At 40.1% G+C, this 24,067-nt stretch overlaps 2 protein-coding genes across 14 annotated transcripts in view; one reads left to right on the top strand and one right to left on the bottom strand.

The window, feature by feature from the left end:
- Positions 1 to 17,148, top strand: ELAC1 (elaC ribonuclease Z 1). Of its 3 annotated transcripts, none has more exons than XM_072606032.1 (4): positions 1 to 84; positions 5,034 to 5,198; positions 12,779 to 13,246; positions 14,398 to 17,148. In XM_072606032.1, the coding sequence occupies exons 2-4, from the start codon at positions 5,042 to 5,044 to the stop codon at positions 14,877 to 14,879; spliced, it is 1,107 nt and encodes a 368-aa protein (XP_072462133.1). In that variant the 5' UTR covers positions 1 to 84; positions 5,034 to 5,041; the 3' UTR covers positions 14,880 to 17,148. The 3 variants fall into 3 exon arrangements, with proteins under 3 accessions (XP_072462133.1, XP_072462131.1, XP_072462132.1); XM_072606030.1 differs by lacking the exon at positions 1 to 84 and adding an exon at positions 466 to 601; XM_072606031.1 differs by lacking the exon at positions 1 to 84 and adding an exon at positions 724 to 1,105.
- The window catches only part of LOC140501915 (uncharacterized), a 24,758-nt gene continuing 13,391 nt past the window's right edge, over positions 12,701 to 24,067 (bottom strand). For 4 of the 11 annotated variants that reach the window (XR_011966420.1, XR_011966425.1, XM_072606034.1 and 1 more), the window contains one exon: positions 17,916 to 18,148. The gene's annotated coding sequence lies outside the window, so the exon portion shown is untranslated. Of the gene's footprint in view, positions 13,243 to 14,298; positions 14,743 to 17,698; positions 17,816 to 17,915; positions 18,149 to 24,067 lie in introns of those variants that run through there. The other 7 variants (XR_011966426.1, XR_011966423.1, XR_011966421.1 and 4 more) reach the window with 3 other exon arrangements.

Here is a 24,067-nt window from a genome sequence, read left to right as displayed (position 1 = left end):
GGGCTCCGACCGGGGGGCGCGGCCTCCCGCCGGCTCCGACGCTTCGCCCCCTCGCTGCACTGCTCCCTCACCGGCCTCTCCTCGGTAAGAACGGAGGAGGTCACCCAAGGCAGCCACCGAGCGCGTCCTCCTGCCGGCGCACCGGACCCCCGCGGTTCTCCCCACGGTCCGCTGAGGATGCCCACAGCAGGGGGTGGGGGTGGGCGAGCTTGGCCGCGCCCCCACCTTCCGTTACCAGACTAACCGGCCATCCCGATGGATGGAGGGTTTTGTTTCGTGGGGCTTTTTGGAAGGAAGGCGCTCCAGGGGCGGAGGCCGTCCGGAGCTGGGCGGGAGGGGGGCAGGCCGAGGAGATCACCCAGAAGCCGAGGCCGCCCGGCGGCCTGGGCAGGACACGGAAGTGATTGCGGGGGGGCTGAGAAGCCGGAGACACTTCCGCCCGCCGCTTGTTTCACGCCCCCCCCTCACGCCCCGCTCCCCGCGTGGTGGCTTCAGCCTCCAGGGGCTGGGGCCCTGGTTCTCCTCGTCCCCCGCTCCCGCTCGGGGCCCGGGGGCAGACGTCGGTCTTCGCCCTACTCCCCCGGGGCTGCCCCGGGAGAAGGTGAGTGGTCCCGCCCCGCCCCGCCCCCGGCCCTGGGGGTCCGGCCCAGGCCGTGGCCCCGCGGCCCCGCGTTCCCGCGCCTGCGCGCTCCGGCTCCGGCTCCGGCTCCCCGGGACTCGGCCCGGACCTCCGGCTGTGGGGCGTTCCCTCGCCCCCGGGGGCCCCTCGCCACGCGCGCTAGCTGAAGGATGAGGGCGGGGGGGGGGGGGCACGGAGCTGGGGGTCCCGGGATCCCCGGCGCCCGGGGATGAATGAGGGGTGCCTCGGTCTGTCACCCGCGCCGGGGGAGCGCGGCTCAGCGGCCGGACGGTGTCCCTCAGACCGGGAGGCGGGTGCCCCGTTTGGGGGGGAGGAGGTTCCAGCCGGGCCTGCGCCTTCTCCGCCCGGAGTTGTGTCTGCCCGGGGAAGCCCGGGGACCCCTCCCGAGCGGTGTCGTGCGTGCGTTAGGGGGGGACATCGATCCTATGGAAAAGCTGGGAACACGTGGAATGAATGAGAAGCAACGTGAGCGGGCCGGGAGGGCGCGCGGCGAGGTGCGGGCGGTGACCCGCGGCTCCGCTTCGGGTACCCCGGGAGCCCGGGCGGGACCAGAGGACCCGCCCCCTGAGCGCGCCCCACGAGAAAGTCTTCGTTTATTTGTCTTGTTTTTTTTCTTTTTTTACAACGTAGCTAATTGGAAGTCTGTGTTGCTTAATTTCCCATATTTCATGGATACGTTGCTTACTTTCCAAGTGGGTGGGGGGAGGGATAGAAATTAGAACTTGAAATTGTTTGAATGTTATAAACGTGTAAAATAATGTGTATTTTATATGTTTATATCACCTTATAAGATACTTTGTATGCAGTGTTTAAAATGTTAAATGAGATTTTTTTTAAGTAAATAAATTAAATTGTATTGCCATGGGCATTCAAGAAGGAAAGAAATTAGGAAAAAATACAAAACTAAAGTCACCCCAGGTTAAAATCCTCTGATTTGGAAGAATGCCTAATGGCTGTCCCTTGTGGAGTCAGTGGTTTTGGACTCTTACTGACTCTCCATTTGCCATTTTCTTGGCAAAGATACCGGAGGGGTTTTCAGCTCGTTTTACAGATGAGGAAACTGAGGCAAACAGGTAAGTGACTTCCCTAGGGTCACACAGCTAATGTTGGAAGCCAGCATTGAACTTGGGAAGATGAATTTCCTGATTCCAAACCCAGCGCTCTGCCCACTGTGCCACCTAACTACACCTCTAGAGCTACCCACCCCCTGGCAAAGGGGAGGGACTCCAGTCATTTTAGGATGTGGCCAGTGTGGGAATTTGCTTTGCTTGACTTTGCATATGTGTAAAAAGGACTTTTTTTTTTTTAACTGAAAGAGGTAAGAAGGAAAGAAGATAACTGCTTGGTAAGTAGAAATGAAGAAGAAAAATAACAACCTCTCCTTAGGCCCCAGAAAAGTTGCCTAGAGCCCTGGAGAGAGAACTGATTTCACTCAAGGTCAGTGCCTCAGAGTTAAGGACTTGAAATTGCCTTTCTAGGACTAAGGCCAGTATTAGGGGATCCAGAAAAGTTGAGTGATTTGTTTGAGGTCACACATTAGTGATAAAAGGTACTGAGCTCTCCATTCTCCCACTTCCCTCTACTTCTTGGTCCTTTTATTGGTGGCTGTTCCCAAAGTGAAGTGGCTCAGACAAAGGCCAGGGTATTATTGGGCTTTTGAAAGGATTTTCACAGCGGTATTTCAAGTGTATTGTTAGAAATATTGTGTTTCCAGAAGTTTAGATAACACATACTATGATACATCATGATCCCTAGTTTATTCATGCCTCCATTCTTAGCTTTAAGATATTGTCCATTCCTTTTTCAGTTCTGTCTGACTCTTTATGACCCCATTTGGGGTTTTCTTGGCAAAAATACTAGAGAGATTTGCAATTTCCTTCTCCAGTTCTTTTTTACAGATAATGAAATTGAGGAAAACAGCATGAAGGGATTTGCCCAAAGTCACACAGCTAGTGTCAGAGGCCAGATTTAAAATCAGCTCTTCCTGAGTCCAGGCCTAGCACTCTGTCCACTGTACCACCTAGCTTTCCTGGTTAAAACATTAATAATTAATTATAACCTAGTTTAAGGTTATAGGTTAAGGTTGATGGTCAAGTTGAGTCAGAAAGACTCATTTTCCTTAGTTCAAATCTGGCCTCAGATACTTTGTAGCTGTGTGATCCTGGACAAATCCCTTAACCCTGTTGGCCTCAGTTTCCTTATCTGTAAAATGGCCTGGAGAAGGAAATGGCAAACCCTGCCCCCTTCTCTTTTCCAAGAAAACCCCAAATGGGATCATGAAGAGTCAGATAAGACTGAAATAACTGAACAAGTTCAAGGTAATTTATACAATTTGCCTCTAGCATGTTTGTGCAAGTTGTGGTTTATTTTCACCCTCTCCACTTGGCCTAAATGACTTCACAGACTGAGTTAAAGATGAAAAAACACACTGGATTAGGAGTCAGAAGAGAGGGAGTATAGTGCAGCAATTCTCAAACTTTTTGGTCTTAGGATCCTTTCCCAATCTTAAAACTTGCTGAGGATCCCAAAGAGCTTGGTTTATGTGGGTTCATTCTGCTGATAGTTACCATATTGGAAATTAAAACAAATTTTTAAAATATGTATTAATTTATTTTAAATAGCAATAACTGATTGCATTAACATAAATAACATTTTTATGAAAGATATTTTCCAAAACGAAAAAAGTCAGTGAGAAGAGTTGCTTTTTTACATATTTCAGCAAATCTCATTAATTCTGGTTTAATAGCAGCAACTAGATTTTCATTGCTGTTTCTGCATTCATGCAGTTGTGCTATGTTTGGGTTGAAATGTAAGAAGAAAACCTGGGCTCACACAGATAAGTAGTTGAAAAAGGGAGAGGTGTTTTAAAAGGCAAGTAGGACCTTAGTATTATTATGAAAATATTTTTGACTTTGCTGACTCTCCAAAGGGTCTCAGGGACTCCCTGGGATTTTCAGACCATAGTTTGAGAGTCAGAAAGTCCTGGGTTCAGATCCTGCTCAGACATAAACTTTGTGACCCTGAGCAGTTTACTTATCCCTTCTAAGCCTCAGTTTCCTCATTTGTAAAATGTGGTCTTTAAGATTCCTTCCAGGTCTAAATCCATGACTCTTTGACCTGGACTCAAGTCCCAGCATGTGACTTGTACTACCAGTGACTGCTCCCTTTACCACTCTGCCCTCCAAATACCTCATTTGTTAAGTGGATAATGATATTTTAATTATCTGCCTGTTGTAAGGAAAGCATTTGGTAAACTTTAAGAGCTATGTGAATATGAGTTATTATTCATTAGAAATGAGTTCCTACTAGTTCCTGAAATAGGGGCAGTACTGCATTCGGTGGTGATGAGAATTCAAAAAGAAGCAAAAATGTACGATCCCCTGGGCTTTAGGTTTAGTTGGGGAATAAACCTGTATGTTCACAAAACAGTTAAATACCAAAGAATTGTAGGATTAAGAGGGCAGCTGGATGTCAAAGTGGATAGAGTGCTAGGCCTGGGGTCCAGAAGACTCATCTTTCTGAGTTCAGGATATTTACAGCTGTGTGACCCTGGGCAAGTCACTTAACCCTGTTGGCCTCAGGTTCCTCATCTATAAAATGAGCTGAAGAAGGAAATGGCAGTGTCTTTGCCATAAAAATCCCAAATAGGCTCACGAAGAGTTAGATACAACTGAAACATGACTAAACAACAACACAAGATTAAAAGCCAAAATGATTGCCTTAAAGGCAGTAGGAATTTGTTGAGAGGAGCTCAGTGTGGCTTCGGAGTCACCAACGTTTGCTGAACATTATTTTAATATCTTCTGACCTGAATTCTGGCTTGTTTTTAATCAATTGGTTTATGGGTAGGTGGTTTGGTTTTTTTTAAGTCAGAATTCCAAAGGACCCATGGTGAAAAGTGTTATCCACCTTCAGAGAGAGAACTGATAAACTCTGAATGCAGATTGAAGCATACTTTTTAAACTTTGTTTTTCTTGAGGGTTTTTGTCTGTTTGCAACATGGCTAATACAGAAATGTGTTTTGCATGACTTCACATGTATAATTAATAGCAATTGCTTGTCTTCTCAAGGAGAGTAGAAGGGAGGAGTGGAAAGAAATTGAAACAAAGTTTTTTTAAAATGATTAAAAAAATTTTTTTACCCATGATTAGGAAACACTGAACAAAAACAATAAAACTATATAGAAAAAAAATTGTCAGTCCTATGTTATTTAGAAGTTGGTGATTCAGAGGCATTTTGGGAGCTGTTAACACTACACCAGACTTTGGGTTACCTAACAGAGGGGTCTAGTGCCCAGAATGTCATTCACCATCTACCAGTAATTTCTACAGGGTTTCCAAGTTTTTTGATTTGTGATGTGCAGTGATCTCAGGATTCTTTTTTGTTATTTCAGGGTGAAAGATGTCCATGGATGTAACCTTCCTAGGAACGGGCTCTGCCTACCCATCACCCACCAGAGGAGCCTCTGCTGTGGCTCTCCGATGTGAAGGTTCCTGCTGGCTCTTTGATTGTGGGGAAGGGACGCAAACACAGTTCATGAAAAGCCAACTTAAAGCAGGTTGGTCAGTGTACCTCAGTACACTTATTCATAAGAATTTCTTGAAATTCCATCATTTTGCCTGCTTTTCAAGGTCCTTTAATATGGACCCATCTTACTTTATATATTGTGTTTTCCCTGATTTAGTTGTCAAACTATATTTGTGTCATGGAAGAAAATTGGTAGGACTCCTTTATCTCCTTTTTCAAACAGTTTATACAATTCTGGATTTAATTGTTCTTTAAATGTTTGGTACAATTTGCTTGTAAATCCATCTGGTCCTTGAGATTTTTTTTTCCCCTTAGGGAGCTTCTTTATGGCTGTTTTTATGATAGGGTTAAAGTATTCTATTTCCAGTTCTATTGAAAAGGGTAGTTTATATTTTTGTAGATATTTGTGTAGGGGCAGCTAGGTGGCGCTGTGGATAGAGTGCTGGTCCTGAAGTCAGAAAGACTCCTCTTGCTGAATTAAAATCTGACCTCAGACACTTATTCCCTGTGTGATCCTGGGCAAGTCACTTAAACCTGCTTGTCTCAGTTCCTCATCTGTAAAATGAGCTGAAGAAGAAATGGCAAACCCCTCCAGTGTCTTTGCCAGGAAAACTTTAAATGAGGTCACAAAGAGTCTGACATGATTGAAACACAAACAACACGCATTCATTCATTTCACCTAGACTGTCAGTTTTATCGGCACATAGCTGGGCAAAACAGCTCTTGGTAATTGCTGTAATATCATCTTCATTGTTTGTGCATTCGCCCTCTTCATTTTTGGTACGACAAATTTAGTCTTCTTCCTTTTAGAAAAAATAAATCACTGTTTTATCTACTTTATTTTTTCATGAAACCAGCTTCTAGTTTTATTTATTAATTCATTGGGGTTTTTTTTATTACTTTCAGTTTTACTAATCTCTCTTTTCATTTTTAGGATTTCTATTTTCTATTTCTATTTCTATTTCTATTTTAGTGTTTAATTGGGGATTTAATTCTGTTCTTTTTCTAGGTTTTTTAGTTGCATACCCAGTTCATTGATCTATTATTATCTCTCTCTTTTATTTATGGAAACATTTAGAGAAAGAAATTTTCTCCAAAGTACTGCTTTGGCTGCACACCACCAATTTTGTTATGTCATCTCTTTGTTGTTATAATCTTTAATGGAATTAATGATTGTTTCTATGATTTGTTCTTTGACCTATTCATTCTTTAGGACTAGGTTATTTATCTTCCAGTTAATTTTTGATCTGTGCTTCCAAGGCCCTTTACTGAATGTAATTTTTATTGCATCATGGTTCAGAAAGGGTATATTTAATATATCTGCTTTATTGCATTTGTTTGTGAAGTTTTTATGTGCTCATACAGGGTCATTTTTTGTGAAAGCGTCATGTACAGCAGATAAAAAAGGTATAATTCTTTCTATTTCCATTTAGCATTCTACCAAGATTTATTGTATCTAACTTTTCTAAAATTCTATTCATCTCCTTAATTTCTTTCTTATTTTTTTAATCGTTAAATTTATCTAGGTCTGAGAGGGATAAATTGAGGTCCCCCTCTAGTATAGTTTCACTATTTCCTCCTGTAAGTCAGTAACTTTTCTTTCAAGAATTTGGATGCTATGTCATTTTGGTGCGTATTTGTTTAGTATTGATATTAATTCATTGTCTATGGTACCTTTTAGCAAGATGTAGTTTCCTTCTTTTAATTAGGTCTATTTTTGCTCTTGCTTTGTCTGAAATCATGATTGCTACCCCTGCCTTTTTTTGCTTCAGACAAAGCATAATAGGTTCTGCTTTAGCCCTTTATTTTAACTGTATGTCTTTCTCTTTCAAGTATGTCTCTTGTTAACAATATATTATGAGGTCCAGTGGTTTCTTATCCACTCTCCTATCTGCTTCTGTTTTATAGGTGAGTTCATCCTGTTCATATTCATAGTTATGATTTATAATCTGTATTGCCCTCTGTTCTGTTCTCTTCTATTTATCCTTTTTTGCCATGTCCTCTTCAAAAGTCTGTTTTGCTTCTGAACACTGCTTTCTTTATTTTACCATCCCTTTCCCTTAGCCCCTTCTCCTATTTTCCTGTTGGGTAAGATGAATTTCTAGATAACTACTACCTCTAGATACAGATAGATAGATAGATAGATATTCTCTCCTCTTTGAACCAGTTCAGATGAGAGCTTCAAATCTTGCCCATTTTCCCCTACCATTTTCACCTCCACCATAAAAGTTCTTCCTTGCATACCTTTTTTTTTTGGTGAGATTATTTTTCCTAATCTTCTTCTCCCTTCCCCCTCTTCCCCAGAGCATCCCTCTTTCTCACCCTTCCAATCTCCTCTTGAGATCATCCCAACAAAATACATTCATATCCATGCTCTAAGTAGACTCCTAATTGCCCTAATAATGATAAAGTTCTTCAGGGTTACATGTATCATCTTTCCATATAAATATATGGAATATAAATAGCTTAACCTTATTGGGTCCCTTATGATTTCTCCTTCGTATTTACCTTTTTATGTTTCTCTTGAGTCTTGTGGTTCAATGCCAGATTTTCTATTCAGTCTGCTCTTCTCATTAGGAATGTTTGAAAGTCCTTTATTTTATTAAATATCCATTTTTCCCCTATTATACCCAGTTTTGCTAGGTAGGTTATCTTTGGTTGTAATCCTATATCCTTTCCCTTGTGGAATATCACATTCTAAACTCTTTGCTTTTTTACAGTTGTACCTGCTACATCTTGTGTGATCCTTATTGTGGATTCACTGCATTTGAATAGTTTCTTTTTGGATGCTTGCAGTATTCCCTCCTTGACCAGGGAGCTCTGGAAATTGGCTGTGATATTCCGGAGAGTTTTCATTTGGGTATTTCTTTCAGGAGGTGATTGGAGAATTCTTTCAGTTTCTGTTTTGCTTTCTGGTTCTAAGGTATCTGGACAGTTTTACTTCATAATTTCTTGAACTATGATGTCTAGGCCCTTTTTTAAATCCTGGCTTTCAGATAGCCTAATAATTCCTAAATTATCTCTCCTCGTTCTTTTTTCCAGGTCAGGTTTTTTTTTTCCTATGAAATATTTCATATTTTCTTCTATTTTTTTCAGTCTTTTACTTTGTTTTATTGCTTCTTGATGTCTTATGGAGTCATTAGTTTCTGCTTGACCAATTCTCATTTTTAGGGAGTTATTTTCTTTAGTAAGGTTTTGTGTATCTTATCATTTGGGCAATTCTGATTCTTAAGGAGTCATTTTCTTTGATTTTTTTTTTGTACCTAATTTTAGCAAACTAATTCTTTTTGTAATTTTCTTACATTGCTTTAATTTCTTTTCCCATTTTTTCCTTTACTGCTCTTACTTGAGTTTAATTTGGTTTTGGGGGGTTTTTTGGTTTTTTAGGAATTTGCTTTGTTTAGCTCTTTTCTTTTTCCAGTCAAAAAAAAAACAAAGTTTATTGAAGATCTGCCATATTTTGTAGACTCTTAAGGAGCTTAAGTATTTGTGATGCTTGTATTGACAAGCAGGCCAGACTGACTCTCAGCTAGATTGAATCTGAGCCTCTTTAGCTCTTCTAAGAATTTTTTTTGGACTTATGTCCTATCTACATTTTTCTTTGAGGTTTTGCTTGTCGATGTTTTCAAGTCATTACCTTCTTCTGAATATGTATTTTGAGCTTCCTTGTCAGTCTGGAAAAGTAGCCTGTAGCAGTCACATTGTGATGGTATTTGATGAATAGAGAAGAGCAGGCTGCTGACCAAGAGCCAAGAGATTTTCCCCAAGAACATGGTCTAACTGTGCTGTCCCCCAACTCAGTCAGCTCTTACTGCCTCTAGGATAAAATATAAACTCCTCTGTTCAGTCCTTCACAGCCTGGCCCCAAGTGGCATTTGTAGGCATACTCTACAGACCGACTACTTCTCCATTCTTCAGACACGGCCCTTCATCCCTCCTCTGTTCCTCATTATGGAAGCCAGCTTCCATCCCTGGAATGCACTTCTGCCTATCCTTCCGGTTGCAGCTTAGAGACCACCTACATGGTGCCTTTCCTCATTCCCTCTCCCTCACCCCTTTTCTCCTTTGCCACCTACTCTATATTTAACTTTTATTTGTATTTTTACTGTATTCTGTATGTACTTATGTATGTAATTGTTGTCTCTCCCATTAGAATATGTTTCTTTCAACTTGAGATTGTTTCATTCTTTATATCCTCAGGCCTAGATATAACAGATGCTTAACAGATAAATGCCTATTTTTTGATGAGCAAAGGAGTGGAGTAGGGAAAAGGCCAGACTTGTTTGCAGCTGAAATGCATACAGAATAGTAACACAGGGAAGGCTGGAAAGATCATTTAGGGCCCAGATCATAAAAGGACTTTTACATCTAGGTAAGTGCTTTGTCCCTGATTTGACAAGTGTGGCACCTTCTATTTTTGTCAGATTGATTTCCCCATTCTTTGAACACACCAAACTCAGTCTCCCTTCCCTCTCTGCCTTCGCTTGTATCATTCTTCCTGCCTGGAGCGCCTTCTCCACTCTGCCTAAACAAATTATGCATTCTTCAAGTCCCAACAACTCCTCTGTGAAGCCTTCTCTGCCCGCTTTAGTTTTCTCTGGTCTTCTGTCTTCTGAAGTCCTACAACCCTTCTGTTCTGTGCTGCCATGCATTGTTCTCTGTGTGAATCCTGTCTCCACAAATAGATTTTAAACTTCTTTATGGCAGAAACCAGTCTTAAGCTTTTTCTGTACCAGGTAGGGTGTCCTTAAGTAGTAGGTATTCAGGAAATACTTGTTGATTGATATCATTTCTCTTTCAGTACATTACATGCCTGAGAAAAGTTAACTAATGCTTAGAGGTTATGTTTATGGTGAGGATCCTTTACTGAGATATTTTTGGAGAGAAAGCGGAAGTGATGGTGCTGAACCAAGAAAGTGCTGGCAAGGAATTCCAGCAGGCAAGTTATAGGGATGTGATAACATGTTAGCCTTTGGGCATCTGCCCCACAGTCACCCATATCCCTCTATAAGAAACAGGCTCTATTGGTGCTAATCTGTGCCCTGCCCTCTATCTATTCTAAGACCATATTGGGCCACTTCTTGGGGCTTTTGAGTACCTGAACAAAGCTCTACTCAATGTCTCCTGCCTTTCTAGGAGAGTCATCAGTTTTTAAAGTTGGTTTCACAGATGCCCGAGGCTGCAAGGAGGAGGTTGTTAGGACCTCTGTAGTGTAATGCCTTCTTCCAAAGGAGCTCAAAATAGACATCCTGTGCCCAAAGTTAGGTAGATGCTCAGATTATTGTTCCCATTTAACAGGTATTTCAAGTGATAAATCTCAAACTTGCTTATTATTAATTGTACTTCAGTAGTCACTGTTATTAAATGTTTTTTACAAATTCTGAATTATTAGGTTTTGATACCCAGGACCTGAGCCTTCTGAATCTTTGTCGAATGGTATTTTCTAGCAATGGCTCACATTTACACAGTACTTTCCAGTTTACAGACAGAGTTAGGTCCGTTAATTCCTTTGATCCCTAATCACAGGCTTTTGAAGTTGTGGCACAGATATTATTATTCCTGTGGTACAGCTGAGGAAGTTGAGGCATATATAGATTAAGCTGTTTGCCCAAAGTCACGCAGCTGGTAAGTGAGCAAATCTGGGTTTGAACCTTGGTCTGTGTAGTTTGACTATACCACAGCTATCTTGTATGATGTTATAATATATAGAGTGCTACCCCCAAACAGCCATCTGCATAAGTAGTAGTGTCCCCATTTCACAGTTGAGGAAATTGAGAGGTTAAGTGATGTGGCCACAGCTGTGTAGATAATAAGTAGTAGGCCCCTACTGAATTCAAAGCCAAGTCTTCTGACTCCAAATCCAGACCTTTTTTTCCATTACAGTATGATACTCTTCTGACTAGAAATGAATTTTGCCTTCAAGATTTGTATAAAGGAATGCTTTGATTTATGCTCTTGTAACTGCTACCCTCCAGAAGCTTATTCTCTCTGAAGAGTAGAGAAACCTTTCTTATGTAAGAACGTGAAAAAGGCTGCTCTGAGACTTGTACACTTGCTGACAAAAGCACCAAGGGTATTTTGTGGGAAGGTGTGATTGTTTTCCATGGTCTTCCTAAGAGATCAGAAACCTGTCACCCATTCCAGTTCTAAACATCCCATTTTGGACCTGCTGCCCATTAGTGCGTCCCAGGCTGTTTCATCTTGTACTGCCTTTTCAGGCAGCAGTTTGTGTAAATTTACTGCTCACTTTAGAAACTTACCTGTCTTAAATTTACCTCTTTCATACTTCGAAGATTCCTTCTATCTCTGTAGACAAAGTTCAAGTTCATCATTTCTGTCCCTCTTATGACTTTAGGCTAATTGTGTGCCCACCCATATTTAATCTTTCCAAATGAGAGTCCTGATTTTTTGCAATCTGTCATATGACTGTTTCCCTCCCTCTGATAATTATAATTATCTTTCTCTTAATTGTCTTTCTCTTTAGACCTTCTCGCTACGTCTTTTGTAAAACTATGTGACAAAACTGTGGGAAATAGCTTTTCACTTAGTACAAAAAGTCTTCCTAGTTTTTGATATCTCAGTAGCTGCTCAATAACTCTAAGTTCAGTTATCGTTGCTGTTGAGAGATGAGAAGATGGAGAAGAAAGAAGAGTCTGATGATGTCATTGCTGAGGCCAGGTTCCGACCAGGTCTTAGCAGCCTCCTCAGAAGCTTCATTTGCCTCGACAAGGACTGGATTGTGCTTAGACATGTCCAGGCCTAGGCAAGAGAAAGGGAATATAGACATCCCTGAGAAGAAAAGTGTAAATAAAGGCAATAAAAGGAAGTGATACACCACAGTATTTGTGTCAAAGGCCCCAATTTACTCATACTTTCCTAGAGTAGACCTGTCTTCCCTCCCCCTACCCCATTCCAGTGTTTGGCTATTGGTGATGGAGCAGTTTCATATAGAGAACAACCTAATTCAGATTATAAACTAAAGTATTGTATTTGGAGTGTTCATTTGAAAAAAAGCTGTTTTGAGCCATGTTAGGTCACAGGTAGATTTCACGTTTTAAATATGATAGAACTTTAAAAACTAGAACAAAAAATTCCCTTCTCTCTCCTTGCCTCCCCCAGGGAGGGGGTGGGGGTGGGGAGTTGGGAGTGAGAAAGAATAAATGCTTGGAAATTTTAAAAATTAATTTTAAAAGGATTTATAGGGGAAAAAAAGAAAGCTAGAATAAATTGTCAGTAGTCTGAAATTTCATTGGTGTGGGAACTTCTTTCACCAAGGCAACATGAAACCTGTCTGTCACTTACAGGGTTAGTGAGCTGTCTGAAGCCCCCAAGTTAAATGATTTGCCTATTTTCACAGAGCTAGTTAAGTGTCAGGAACAGAACTTGGACCCATACCTTCTGGATTCCAAGCACCTCATCTGCTACTCTGTGCTGAACGGTATAATTATTACAAAGAAGATCCCTGAATCACTCGGTTAACTTCAGTGAATGAGATCATGGGAAACAGAACCCTTAATTATACACCACTGCTCGTTTTTATCTTCCAAGTCATTTTATTTTGGTCCTTCTTAAATAAAATTATGGTCCTATTTTTCTGTTTCATTTTAAAAGGGAGAATTACAAAGATCTTCATAACTCATCTTCATGGGGATCACTTCTTTGGCCTTCCTGGTCTTCTTTGTACTATCAGTCTCCAGAGCAGTCCCAGTGCTTCTAAACCACCAATGGAAATTTATGGGCCTGTAGGGCTTCGGAACTTCATCTGGAAAACCATGGAGCTCTCTCGCTCAGAGTTGACCTTCCCCTATGTTGTCCATGAGTTGGTACCCACAGAAGATCAGTGCCCCGCTGGAGAATTAAAAGACTTCTCCTACCTAGATGGAACTGACAGCCCTCCCAAAGAAATACAAGGGAGAACGATCCTTTTAGACTCAGTTGAAGGCTCTTACGTACTGGTCAATGATGAGCAGTTTCTTGTAAAAGCATTTCGCCTCTTCCATCGCATTCCATCCTTTGGTTTTTCAGTGGCAGAGAAGGAACGTCCAGGTAGACTCAATGCACAGAAACTGAAGGACCTTGGTAAGTAAGTGAGTTTGTAGCCCATTAATTACGTTAGGGTGATCTTCGATGCTGCTGCAAGTGTTTAAACTGCAATGCAGCTGTGAGCCAGCCTGTCTCATCAGCCACCCAAGCATTCAAGCAAAATCATGTCTAAAATTCTTTACTGGAAGTTTGCTTATTGATTAAAGACTTAATTCCAGAAGGCCTAAAGTACTTGCCAGAGCAAAAGCCAAACGTGTGTAAACATTGGAGGGCTGTGGGGAGAGGGGGGTGTTGTTACTGTAGAGGCAGAGCTATGGAACTTTTTTTTTTTTTAAGTCAGGAGTCCCTTTGGAGCAGCAGACTATATAATTATGTGAACACATTATCAGAACTGCATCCTAGTTTTTGTTTGTTTAGAAGAAGCTGCCAAAAGACTGTACAGATTCACCACCTTGACTTTTAAATAGTATTTGTGCTGTACATGTTTGCAGTTATTACAGGCACACCTCACCTAACTTCATTAGAGAGATTCCAAACAGCACAATGCTAGGTGAAATGGAGCTGCATAGCAACAACATTAAGAATCATCATTGACCTTCTGTAACAGTTTGATGTGACAGTGGCCTTTATGGTGATGCTTGGCTTTATGTATCAACAAAAAAGATGAAGTGTTATGCCTTTATTCAGTTTGTGGGATGGTTATAACTAATTTGGAATGAAGGATCAGTGATCAGACAACCTCCCAACCGTGCTCTGAAAGTCGGTCACACAAGAGAGTTACTTTATCTGTTATTTTTGTGCATCAGTTAGGTGTAGATTATATAGCATTCATTACCTGACCAGTGTAATGCAGAGATTAACTGGTACATGTACAGAGGCACATTCTGTGTTCCTTTCCATGCAGGGCATGGAAACGAGGCTGCTGTGGCTGCTTTAATGAGATCCCAGAGGGGACTTGGATGCTTAAAACATCATATAACGTGTGGAAGAGGAACCATTAACACTAATAGCCAGAATTGATTAGGAATTAATCCTAATTTCTTATACTTTTTTTTAATGGTTACACAGTTGTGAGAAGAATCAAATACCTTTTCTCTTTGACACTTGTGATGATGATAGAGTGGAACATTCTTAAAAAGTTGTAAATACCATTCTTGTGATTTAATCACATCTGCCTTCATCATTAGGTGTTCCGCCAGGTCCTGCCTATGGGAAACTGAAAAATGGAGTTACTGTCGTTTTGGAAAATGGAGTTAAAGTTTCTCCCCAAGACGTTTTAGAAAAGCCTGTTCCTGGAAGAAAAATATGCATTTTGGGTGACTGCTCTGGGGTTGTAGGTGATGAAGGAGTGAAACTGTGCTTTGAGGCAGATCTTTTGGTTCATGAAGCCACCCTAGATGATACTCACATGGACAAAGCGAAAGAATATGGTCATAGCACCCCACGTATGGCGGCAGAGTTTGCCAAGTTGTGCAAAGTCAAGAGACTGGTTCTCACTCATTTCAGTCAGAGGTACAAACCACCTCTCTTGTCTGGAGAAGGAGAAACAGATGATATTAGAGAATTAAAAAAGCAAGCAGAATCTGTGTTGGATTTCCAAGAAGTGACCCTGGCAGAGGATTTTATGGTGATTGACATTCCAAAGAAAAAAACTATCAACATTACCTGAGTATGTTTTCATGTGCCAATTTGTAACTGAGCCTACTCTCCAGATTTCTGTCTGAAATTATTTTGGGCCCAATAATCCTAGGAGGGGTGGGGCTACATTGCTGAATTGACCTGTGTGGCCTTAATGGTATTACTCAGAGTGGCTCTTAACACCAGCAGCCTTCTTAAAGTCCCAGTTTGATTAAATGGTGACCTGATTAGATACTTAACTGTAGTTTAACTGTCCCCATGAGTTTGATCCAGTATTCTCCCCCTACCAGCTCAATGTTTTTGCTGGCATCACCTAAATACAGAGAAAACTGTTTTCTTTTAACAATGGACTAAGCAGAAAAAGAGAAGAGGTGTAAGGGAAATCTTAAAAAAACATTTGAGGATGAATATAAGAACTCAAAACTGCTATATGTTAGCTGAAGTGCTTAGCACAAGGTTGAATTTAACAACTCTTATTTAATTTGGTTTGTGTTTAAATTCAAATATAAATGATGAATCAAAACTGTTAACTTGAATGGTTTTAGAATTAATATCTGGATCAATCTCTGTTATAAAGAAACTACAAGAGACTGTGGGAATTATTTGTTTGGACTGGCATATTTCACATAATCAAATATTTCTTGAAATAAATGGGTTGCGATATATACCAAAATATTCATAGCATTCATAACAAAGAACTGGAAATAAAATGGATGCTGTTCCACTGGGAAATCATTATACAAATTATGGCACATGAATGTAATACAATGTTTCTTCATTGTAATAAACAGTGACTATGAAGAAGCTTGGAAAGACTTTATCTGAATTGATGCAAAGTAAAGTAAGCAGAACATGATCTCTGTGGCTGCTACAATGTAAAATAGAAAAAACAGAAATGAAACTAGATATTGTGTCATCGTAATGCTCAAGCTCTGCCCTAAAGAGAGAGGAGAAATCGCTTCTCTCTCTTTTCAAGTACATTCCCTGAAAATAGATTTATCAGCATGTTCAACAGTTTTGTTACCTAAGAGCAGCGGGAGGCAACAAAAGTCTGGTTCCTTTTCAGTCACTGTTTATATTGGATTTTTGGTTCTGTTTTCCTCTTTGCAACACGTCATCCAGTGGACCTTTTAAAAATACGAACTTTGATCACTGCTTTTCTGCTGCAGATGACATACCACCATTAAGGTTCCATAAGAAACTTCATGTTGATGGCAACTGACACTGACCTGCAGGTTTCTTTAGTGTATTAATTGTAGGTGTTATTTAAATATATAGCTTACACAGGAGGCCCTAATATTCTGGTGAATAAGTTTAAGAGAGTCCCAAAAGGAATCCAAAGATAAAAATAAGAAAAAGAGGCATGTGACCCTCCCATGACCTGTGGCTCTTCAGTATTTATGGCCTCTTGAGGAGGTGAAGGGCAGAATGGAATGGACCATGAGAGCCCATGCTGCTAAGGTGACACATAGGCTTTCCTAATCTGGAAAGGATTTTCAGTGATACATTAAGTTTCTAGCCAGAACCGAGGCAGAATTATGAAACTGAAATTTTCTTCCTTGTTCTTTACTATCTCCCTCCTCCTTTTCCTCTTCCCTCTTATTCCAAATAAATCTCTAATGAGGGGAGGATATATTTTTGTACTGGGGGAGCCTTCCATCACAAGGCTGCATACATCCAAATTACTGACAATGTTACTTTGCTTCGTAAATTCCAGACTCCTGGTTGCCTTTAGGCTTGAATATAAACTCCTCTCTATTGGGCATTGAAAACTATTCACAGCCTGGCCCCACCACACCTTTCCAACCTTGTTACTTTGCTACTCCCCTCATGCCTACTGTGCCTCCTCCATGGCCCTCTGTGCACTGTCTCTGTGTCCCCCTGGCCTGCAGTGCACTGCTTCCTTCCCTCTGCCTCTTAGAAATCCTAATTTCCTTTAAGATTTAGCTCAAATGCTGCCTTCCACATGAAAACTTTCCTGATACTTCCTACCCCTAGCTCCTACTTTCTTCTTAAAATCAACTGTTTTGTATATATCTGGATATACATGTTGTTTTCTCTTAAAATAGATTATAAGCTCTTTGAGAGCAAGGACTGTGAATTTTTGTTTTTGTAATCTAGAACCAGGGTTCTTAACCTGTCTATAAACTTGTTTTCTGTTTTGATAACTGTATTTCAATATAATTGGTTTCTTTTACAATGTATTTTATGCATTTAAAAAATCGTGTCCATGACACAAAAAGTTTTGAGTCCTTAGCCTAAAACATAATTGCTTAATAAACAGTTGTTGATTGATTGAATCCTCTTTTCTTCCCGTGTTGCACAGAATTAAATATTGTAATTTGCATTGTTTAATATTGGCAGTCACCTCCACTCACCTTTGCCAGTAACTTAGCGTCTTTTATTGACTTAAATTTTCAGAGTCATAGTTCATACTGGTAATTGGTTCCCATGTTGTGGTGTATAGCATTTGCAGCTTCATGGATCTGTGGGCTTACTTAGAGAGCATCCTGAGTTCTAGGATCTCTAACTTGATCAGTCAGGGACTCAGTGAGTCCTGGTAAGATTTCCCTAGTATGGATTTCTTCCTGGGACTATTCCATTCCAAGTTATCAATCTTATAGGTTATAGAATCAACCTAGATTTGAAGAGCATATTGGTTTCCAAATTAAACTCAACAACTACAGTGTCTATTGAGTACATGGGCTGAGCTCTGTAAGGTGGGCTATTACAGGCTGACAGTTTTAGAAATCTCATGATGCTGGTTTGGAAGAGACATTTCAAATCTAGCTATTTTGGTTGCTGTAACATTTATTATTGGACAACTGGGTGACGCAGTTGATAGAGTACCTGGCCTGGTGTCAGAAGGACTTCTTCTGGAGTCAGATGTGGCCTCAGACACTTAGTTTTGTCACCCTGGGCAAGTCACTTAAGCTCATTTGCTTCAGTTTCCTCATCTGAAATAAGCTGGAGAAGGCAATGGCAAATCACTCCAGTATCTTTTGCCAAGAAAACCCCAAACGGGGTCACAAAAAGTCAGACATGACTGAAAAACAACTGAACAACATTTATTAAATAAAACAGCTACTTTTAATGAGAGCACACTCTATTAAAGCTATTGCTCATAAGGCCTGCACCATTTATGAGCATTCCAGAGTTCATTTGTGGCTTGCTGAGGTCATGCATGCAGAATTGTGCTGTAGTAATGTTTGTGAAAGAAGAATTATCTGTTGGGTTTCCTAGGATGTGGTTATTCCCAAGATGATCTTTAGGACTTTCCACCTGAAATTAACCATGTCCCTGTAGACACAAGATAATCAGGCTTGTGTTAGTTATTACATATGATTATATTCATTGTCCATAAGAAACCTATGGTTCATTTAGTGCCCTGGTCTTATTCTCTTAATACTGGCAGCAAGGGTGAGCCCGGTAGTTTTCAAAGTCTCTTGCTCAGAAATGTTCTGAGAACATCTCTGACTTCCCATTAATAATCTACAACTGTATTCCATAAATTCATTGCTTCTTGAAACTATTTGCATTTCTTACTTGCCCCACTTATATAGGGCAATGAATTCCATGTCTCTTTTCCCTTGCAAGGTGCTATGCTAGGTGCTGGACATACAGAGGGAAAGTGGCACCTGCCTGCAAAAAGGTTACATTCTGCCAGGAAGATATAACATGTAAACACATGAGTTTAAGATAATTTGAGGGGTCAGCAAGCACTGTAGGGAAATTGGGAAAGGATTCTCTTATTAGCTGGCTCCTGAGCTGAGTTTTGAAGAAAAGGATTTTAAGAGGTGGAGATGAGTTAGTGCATTCCAGACACATGAAACAGCTTGGACAGAGGCACATAGGGAAAAAATGAAATTCTGCATTTGTGAAACAAAATAGGCAGGGACAACTAGGTGGTGCAGTGGCTACAGCACTAGCCCTGGAGGCAGGAAGACCTGAGTTCAGATGAGGCCTCAGACAAGCACTGGGCAAGGTGTGACCCTGGGCAAGTCATTTAACCCCCAATTTCCCCCCTCCCCCAAAAAAGAAGAAACAAAGTAGGCCAGATTGACTGAAGTGTATAGGGCATGAAGCCAAGACAGGAAAGTTGGTACCAGATTGCTGAGGACTTTGTATTTTGTCCTTGAGGGAATAGGGATCCACTGAAGACTTGCATAGGGAGTGATATTGTTTTGGGAAGATTATTTTGGCAGCTGTGTGAATAATAGCTGCTGTGAGAGGGGAGAAGGTAAAAGACTAATAAGGGTTGGAATAGTCTAGTTAATCGATAGGAACTCAAACTGGGTTGGTAGACCAGTGAGGACAGAGGAAGGGCTGAATGGGAGAGGTGTTTTTACTTTATAAAGTGAAATGCTCCCCTACCCTCAAACTTTCTTCAAGCTTTAGAATTCCATACTCCTCTGCCAGCCTAAATAGGAGCACCTTTATAGGTACATTATAGCCTTAGCAAGGTGCCCAAGAAATGTCCACTGCAGCCCTCTTAATATGCAGCAAATCTTGATATGCCAAAATGTATGCATCATTAGTGACCTTTCTAACACTGTTCTACCAAGATGCTTAAGTCCTGGGCTCATTATCTTTCATTCCCAATACAAATAGCTTCATCCTATCCTTCAACCACCCCATGCAATGTGATGGCATTTTCTTTGAATTCCCTTTAAGTCATTTTAGGATTTGTCATCTAGCTTTGCTCAAATAGCTTCAGATAGGCCCATGATGAGCACATACTGGTGGGGAGGAGGGAAGAAAGGAGAGGGGAACAAGGATTTATTAAGTGCCTCCTATATGCCAGGCACTGCACTAAACGCTTTACAAATATCTCTTTTGAGGGGCTTTTTTTTCCTTGTCATAGGTATAAGATCACAGTGGTAAGAGCTAGTTCCTTTCTAGATCTATCACTCCTCCAGGTGATTCTTTTACAGAAATGCTAAAGGGAAAATATTGCTAATTCTTGGAATTTTGCACTTTACTGGCTGAAGCAAGGTGAACAGGCATCATGCTTGAAGTAGAGTGGAAGAACTTTCTGATTTCTTTAGGAAAGCCTAACATTTTGCCACTATATTTTCCACAATTCCCCAGCTTTACTTTGTGCTTGTAGATAAATTCTCCTATTTCCTCTTTTCTCACATTTAAAGCATTGAACAAAAAGAACATTCTTCCTCTTAGGGGGAACTTGATCTTGAAGAAAGGATAGGATATCAATAGATGGTAGAGTAGGAGAAGACAGCTACATGGGAGACAACAATCAGAGTGCAGGTGTGGAAAGAGGCTGGGACACACCAAGTTGTTGAGGCCAAGGAAGTGGAAGTGGTGTCCTACCTGCCTCACTGAGATATTCAGAGAACTAGGAGTTCTGAGGCCCTCAAGTCAGATGACTTTGAACTGTCAAAACATGGTTTCTAAATACAAATTTTTATTTTTATTATTATTTTCTGGTGAGGACTACAGCAAATGAGAGTAGATTCCTCATTGGTTCCTATCCACAATTCTTTTGTAATAAGTGGCATTTAGCTAAGCTAATTCCTTCCTGGATGACAAATTGCACTTTTGCATGAGGATAAAAATGGTTTCTTAAGAATCATAAAGATTCACCACACCACTCAGAAGTAATGAACTTTCATTTTTTAAATTCAGAATTAAAGTACCCTTGGCCAGGATTAGTTATTTCATAATTTTTAAAACACTGTGGTAGTTGTAATGTTGGTGTTCAATGTGGAAGTTTGTATATGTGTGGTAGTAATGCGGGTAAGAGTCCTAAAGTTTTTGTGTATTAGACCTTCAATTTTTTTACCAAGTGAATAACAAGTGCCCTTAAGCCCATACTTTAGCCTGCCAAAGTCTGAAATGTGTTTAATAATGATGAAGTGGAACCAATTATTTAAAGTTAAAATTTGCTCCACCACTGGACCCTTATACATGAGGGGTGACGCTGTGTACTAGACTCATTTCTTTTCCAAACCCAATTTCTAATTTTTATAGAATCACTTGACAACTGACAGTGGTATTTAATTTTATTATAAATGGGTGGATCTGATTGCAGCCATTTTTTTTGAAATATTGAAAACATTGCATATGGAAAGAAAACTTAAGGCAAGCTTCTTTCAAAACTGAATACATTAATAATTTTGTTGGTTTAAGTATGATAATTTTAGTAAGTATGCCAGAAAATCAATGTTAGTACTCTGTAAGCTACTGCTCAAAGCCTAATTTAACCTGAAAATAATACTACATTTTTATTGTCTTAGTACACTAATCTTTAAGATCAGTTTCTTTTTTAGAAAGGTTACTTCAGGATGTTTTGACTACAGACAAAAACTTTTAATCTACTGGGGGGTGAATCCTTGCTTATGATGGTCAATTATCCTTCTTAATTCCCGTGGTTTGTTTCAGTCTTTTAAAATGGGACAGGTATATATGTTAGAGAAAGTTGTTGGAAATGAAAGGGTTTATTATACCTTTCTAGTTGTAGAAAGTTATTTTCTAAATTTTACATATTAGCAGAAGAATTCATGACATGTAGTAGTTTGTCACTGGAAAATAATGTGATGACAGTGCTCACTTTTCCATGTTTATTTTTAGGAGACTATGTTACTGGTATATGCTACCTGTGAGAATCTTTATTCTATGGACCTAATGGCATTGTTTTTTTCGTTTCAGCTCACATGCCAGGCAATTGTCGAATGCCCTTTATTGTTTAGTTCTATGATGAGTTGACAGCATTGTTGATTATATACCATTTTCAAAAGCATAAGCTTGTCTCAGTTCAGTCTTTTATTTCATTTCATAATTTAATAAAAAATATTGCCCTGATGGTATAACTGACAGAAATTATTGTACCAGTTGATAAAGGTAATACCAATGTGAAAGGAAGGGAAAATAGGCCTCTTCCGTTGACTTGAGTTTGTTACTTTTTTGAGTGGCGTCTATGTCAACATTACTGTTAATTTCAGATTTGGGGATCCTTGACCATTTTTTGAGGTGAATGAAATAAAATGGTAATAGACCTTACACAGTTTAGAAACTTGATAAATCAAACCATTTTATTTTGGCATTTAGCATTGTGATTTATCCAACAGTCACATATGATTACTGGGCATATATGGAATATTGTGCCACATTTTTTAACTTTGGATATAATTTTGAGTATGAAAAAAATTCTTTATTAAATTTCATTGGCAATGAAATCGTCTTTGTGAAAATTTAAGAGATTCACAATAAGCCTCGTGGCTGAAGTATCTAAATTTGCATCATTTGTGTGTATGATAAATCACAAAACTTGTACAATTCTGTCATGAGTATACAACACCTTTGATTTTGAACATGATACTGTATTATTTGCTGTTATTTCCACTTGATTCTGTAAAATCTGAATAGTAAATGTTTCTGCAGTGTTAAAAAAAAAAAAGAATCATAGGATTCAGGGTAGGGAAGGAGACAGTTTGGAACTTAAAATGTCCAAAAAATAAATTTATAAATAAATAAAAGGAGGTTTCGGGGGAAAGAATAATTTTATAGATGAAGAAATAAAAAAAAAAAAAAAACCCCAACAAACCTTACATATCAAGATTTTTCTTTAAAGGGACATATATTAAATTTTCCCTACTTCTGTAAAAGGTTATGACAGCCTAATTGATGTTGTTGAGATATTTCAGTTGTGTCCAATTCTTTGTGACCCTATTTGGGGTTTTCTTGGCAAAGGCAATAGAGTGGATTACCATTTTCTTCACCAGCTCACTTTACAAATGAGGAAACTGAGGCAAACAGAGGTAAGGGACATGCCCAGAGTCACACAGCTAGTGTGTGTCTGAGGTCAGATTTGTGAAGATGAGTCTTCTTTATTCCAAGCCCTTTATACACTGTGATACCTAGTTACCCAACTGATAATGGGGTATCTTCTTTATTTAAGGAATTATGATGGAGGTAGGTTGGAGTGGAGAGGCATATAATAAAAAAAGGAAATCGGGGTCTCAGATATATCTCCAAGCTTATCCAACGTTAAAAATACTTTCCTCTGAATAAAGCTGGCTGAGATACCCTGCTGCTCAGATGTCAGCATTCTAATTATATACTCGGCAGACACGGCAGGTATGGAGATTGAATCTGCTTACATACAAGTAAAAGGGGAAACAGCAGGGGATAAAATGTCCCAGCTATCCAAATCTTCCTTCTCTCCCCCACCTTCCAGTATCTGCAGCCTGGCCAGCCCCAGGTAGAACCAGATAACTTTTAGTTTAGCATTACCAGAAAAGAGATTGTCAGTATCTCATATGGGCTACCCATTCTATGTTGAATACAATCCCTCCCCAACCAAGATGGATCCAGGCCTCCCTCACCCGAGGTCACTCTTTTTGGTTTACCAGTATCAGTGACAGCTGTATAAGCCTGACAGACACCAGCAGATCATTGCTTGGATTCAAATTACAAGGTGCTGGAAGTGACTTACATGGATAGAGATGTTTGCCAAAGGATAAACAGGATCCAGTGGAAATCAGTAGCCCATTCCTACCAGTCCTGAGGTCAATAGCCCTATTCAGCACAACTGGCCCACAGGTATCTCTTAAAACTCCATTATCTAGGGATGTATGGATCATGCAGGATGTTGCCCCAATGCTGAAGTAGCCCACAACCCCCATCAAAAGATACTTTACTCCTCCCTCCACCCAAGGAGAGCTAGAGAGAAAAATACAAGCATTGTCCTTCTCATACTATCTCCTGAGATGGTCTTGTGCAGGACACAAGGGCTCCTAAGAGGGAAGAAAAGTCTTAAGGAAGGGACATGCTGAGGAGTGACAACAGATTGGGAACTACAAGAGGGGATGAGTGACAGCATGGTAAAGCAGAAAGAACACTGGCTTGATAGTCTACAGGAAGCGTCTACAGTAGCCAGGGAACACGAAGATTATGGATTTAGGGGTTCCAAGCCAATCCTAGGACAATTAATCTTCTTCAATCCACAACAGCATTCTTTATGTTATCGCCTATCTTATCCCAAACAATCCTGCCCCAAGCATCCTTCCTTTAGTCTCACATATCAAGATGAAGATTCCAACAGAATACTGTCCCAATGTTAGTAGATTCCCTCTCCTACATCCCTGTTTTCTCCCCTTTTCTGGAGGTTATCAGGAGCCTTCTTGACTCTCATGGAGCTATGGGAGACATCCAACAGAACCAAGGCGTTAGTCTACCCCTACTTGATTCTCTACCAAG

The sequence above is a fragment of the Notamacropus eugenii genome, chromosome 4 (assembly GCF_028372415.1).
Source record: "Notamacropus eugenii isolate mMacEug1 chromosome 4, mMacEug1.pri_v2, whole genome shotgun sequence".
Classification (NCBI taxonomy): domain Eukaryota; kingdom Metazoa; phylum Chordata; class Mammalia; order Diprotodontia; family Macropodidae; genus Notamacropus; species Notamacropus eugenii.
Note: the sequence above shows the minus strand (reverse complement) of the source record. Positions and strands in the feature narration are given on the sequence as shown.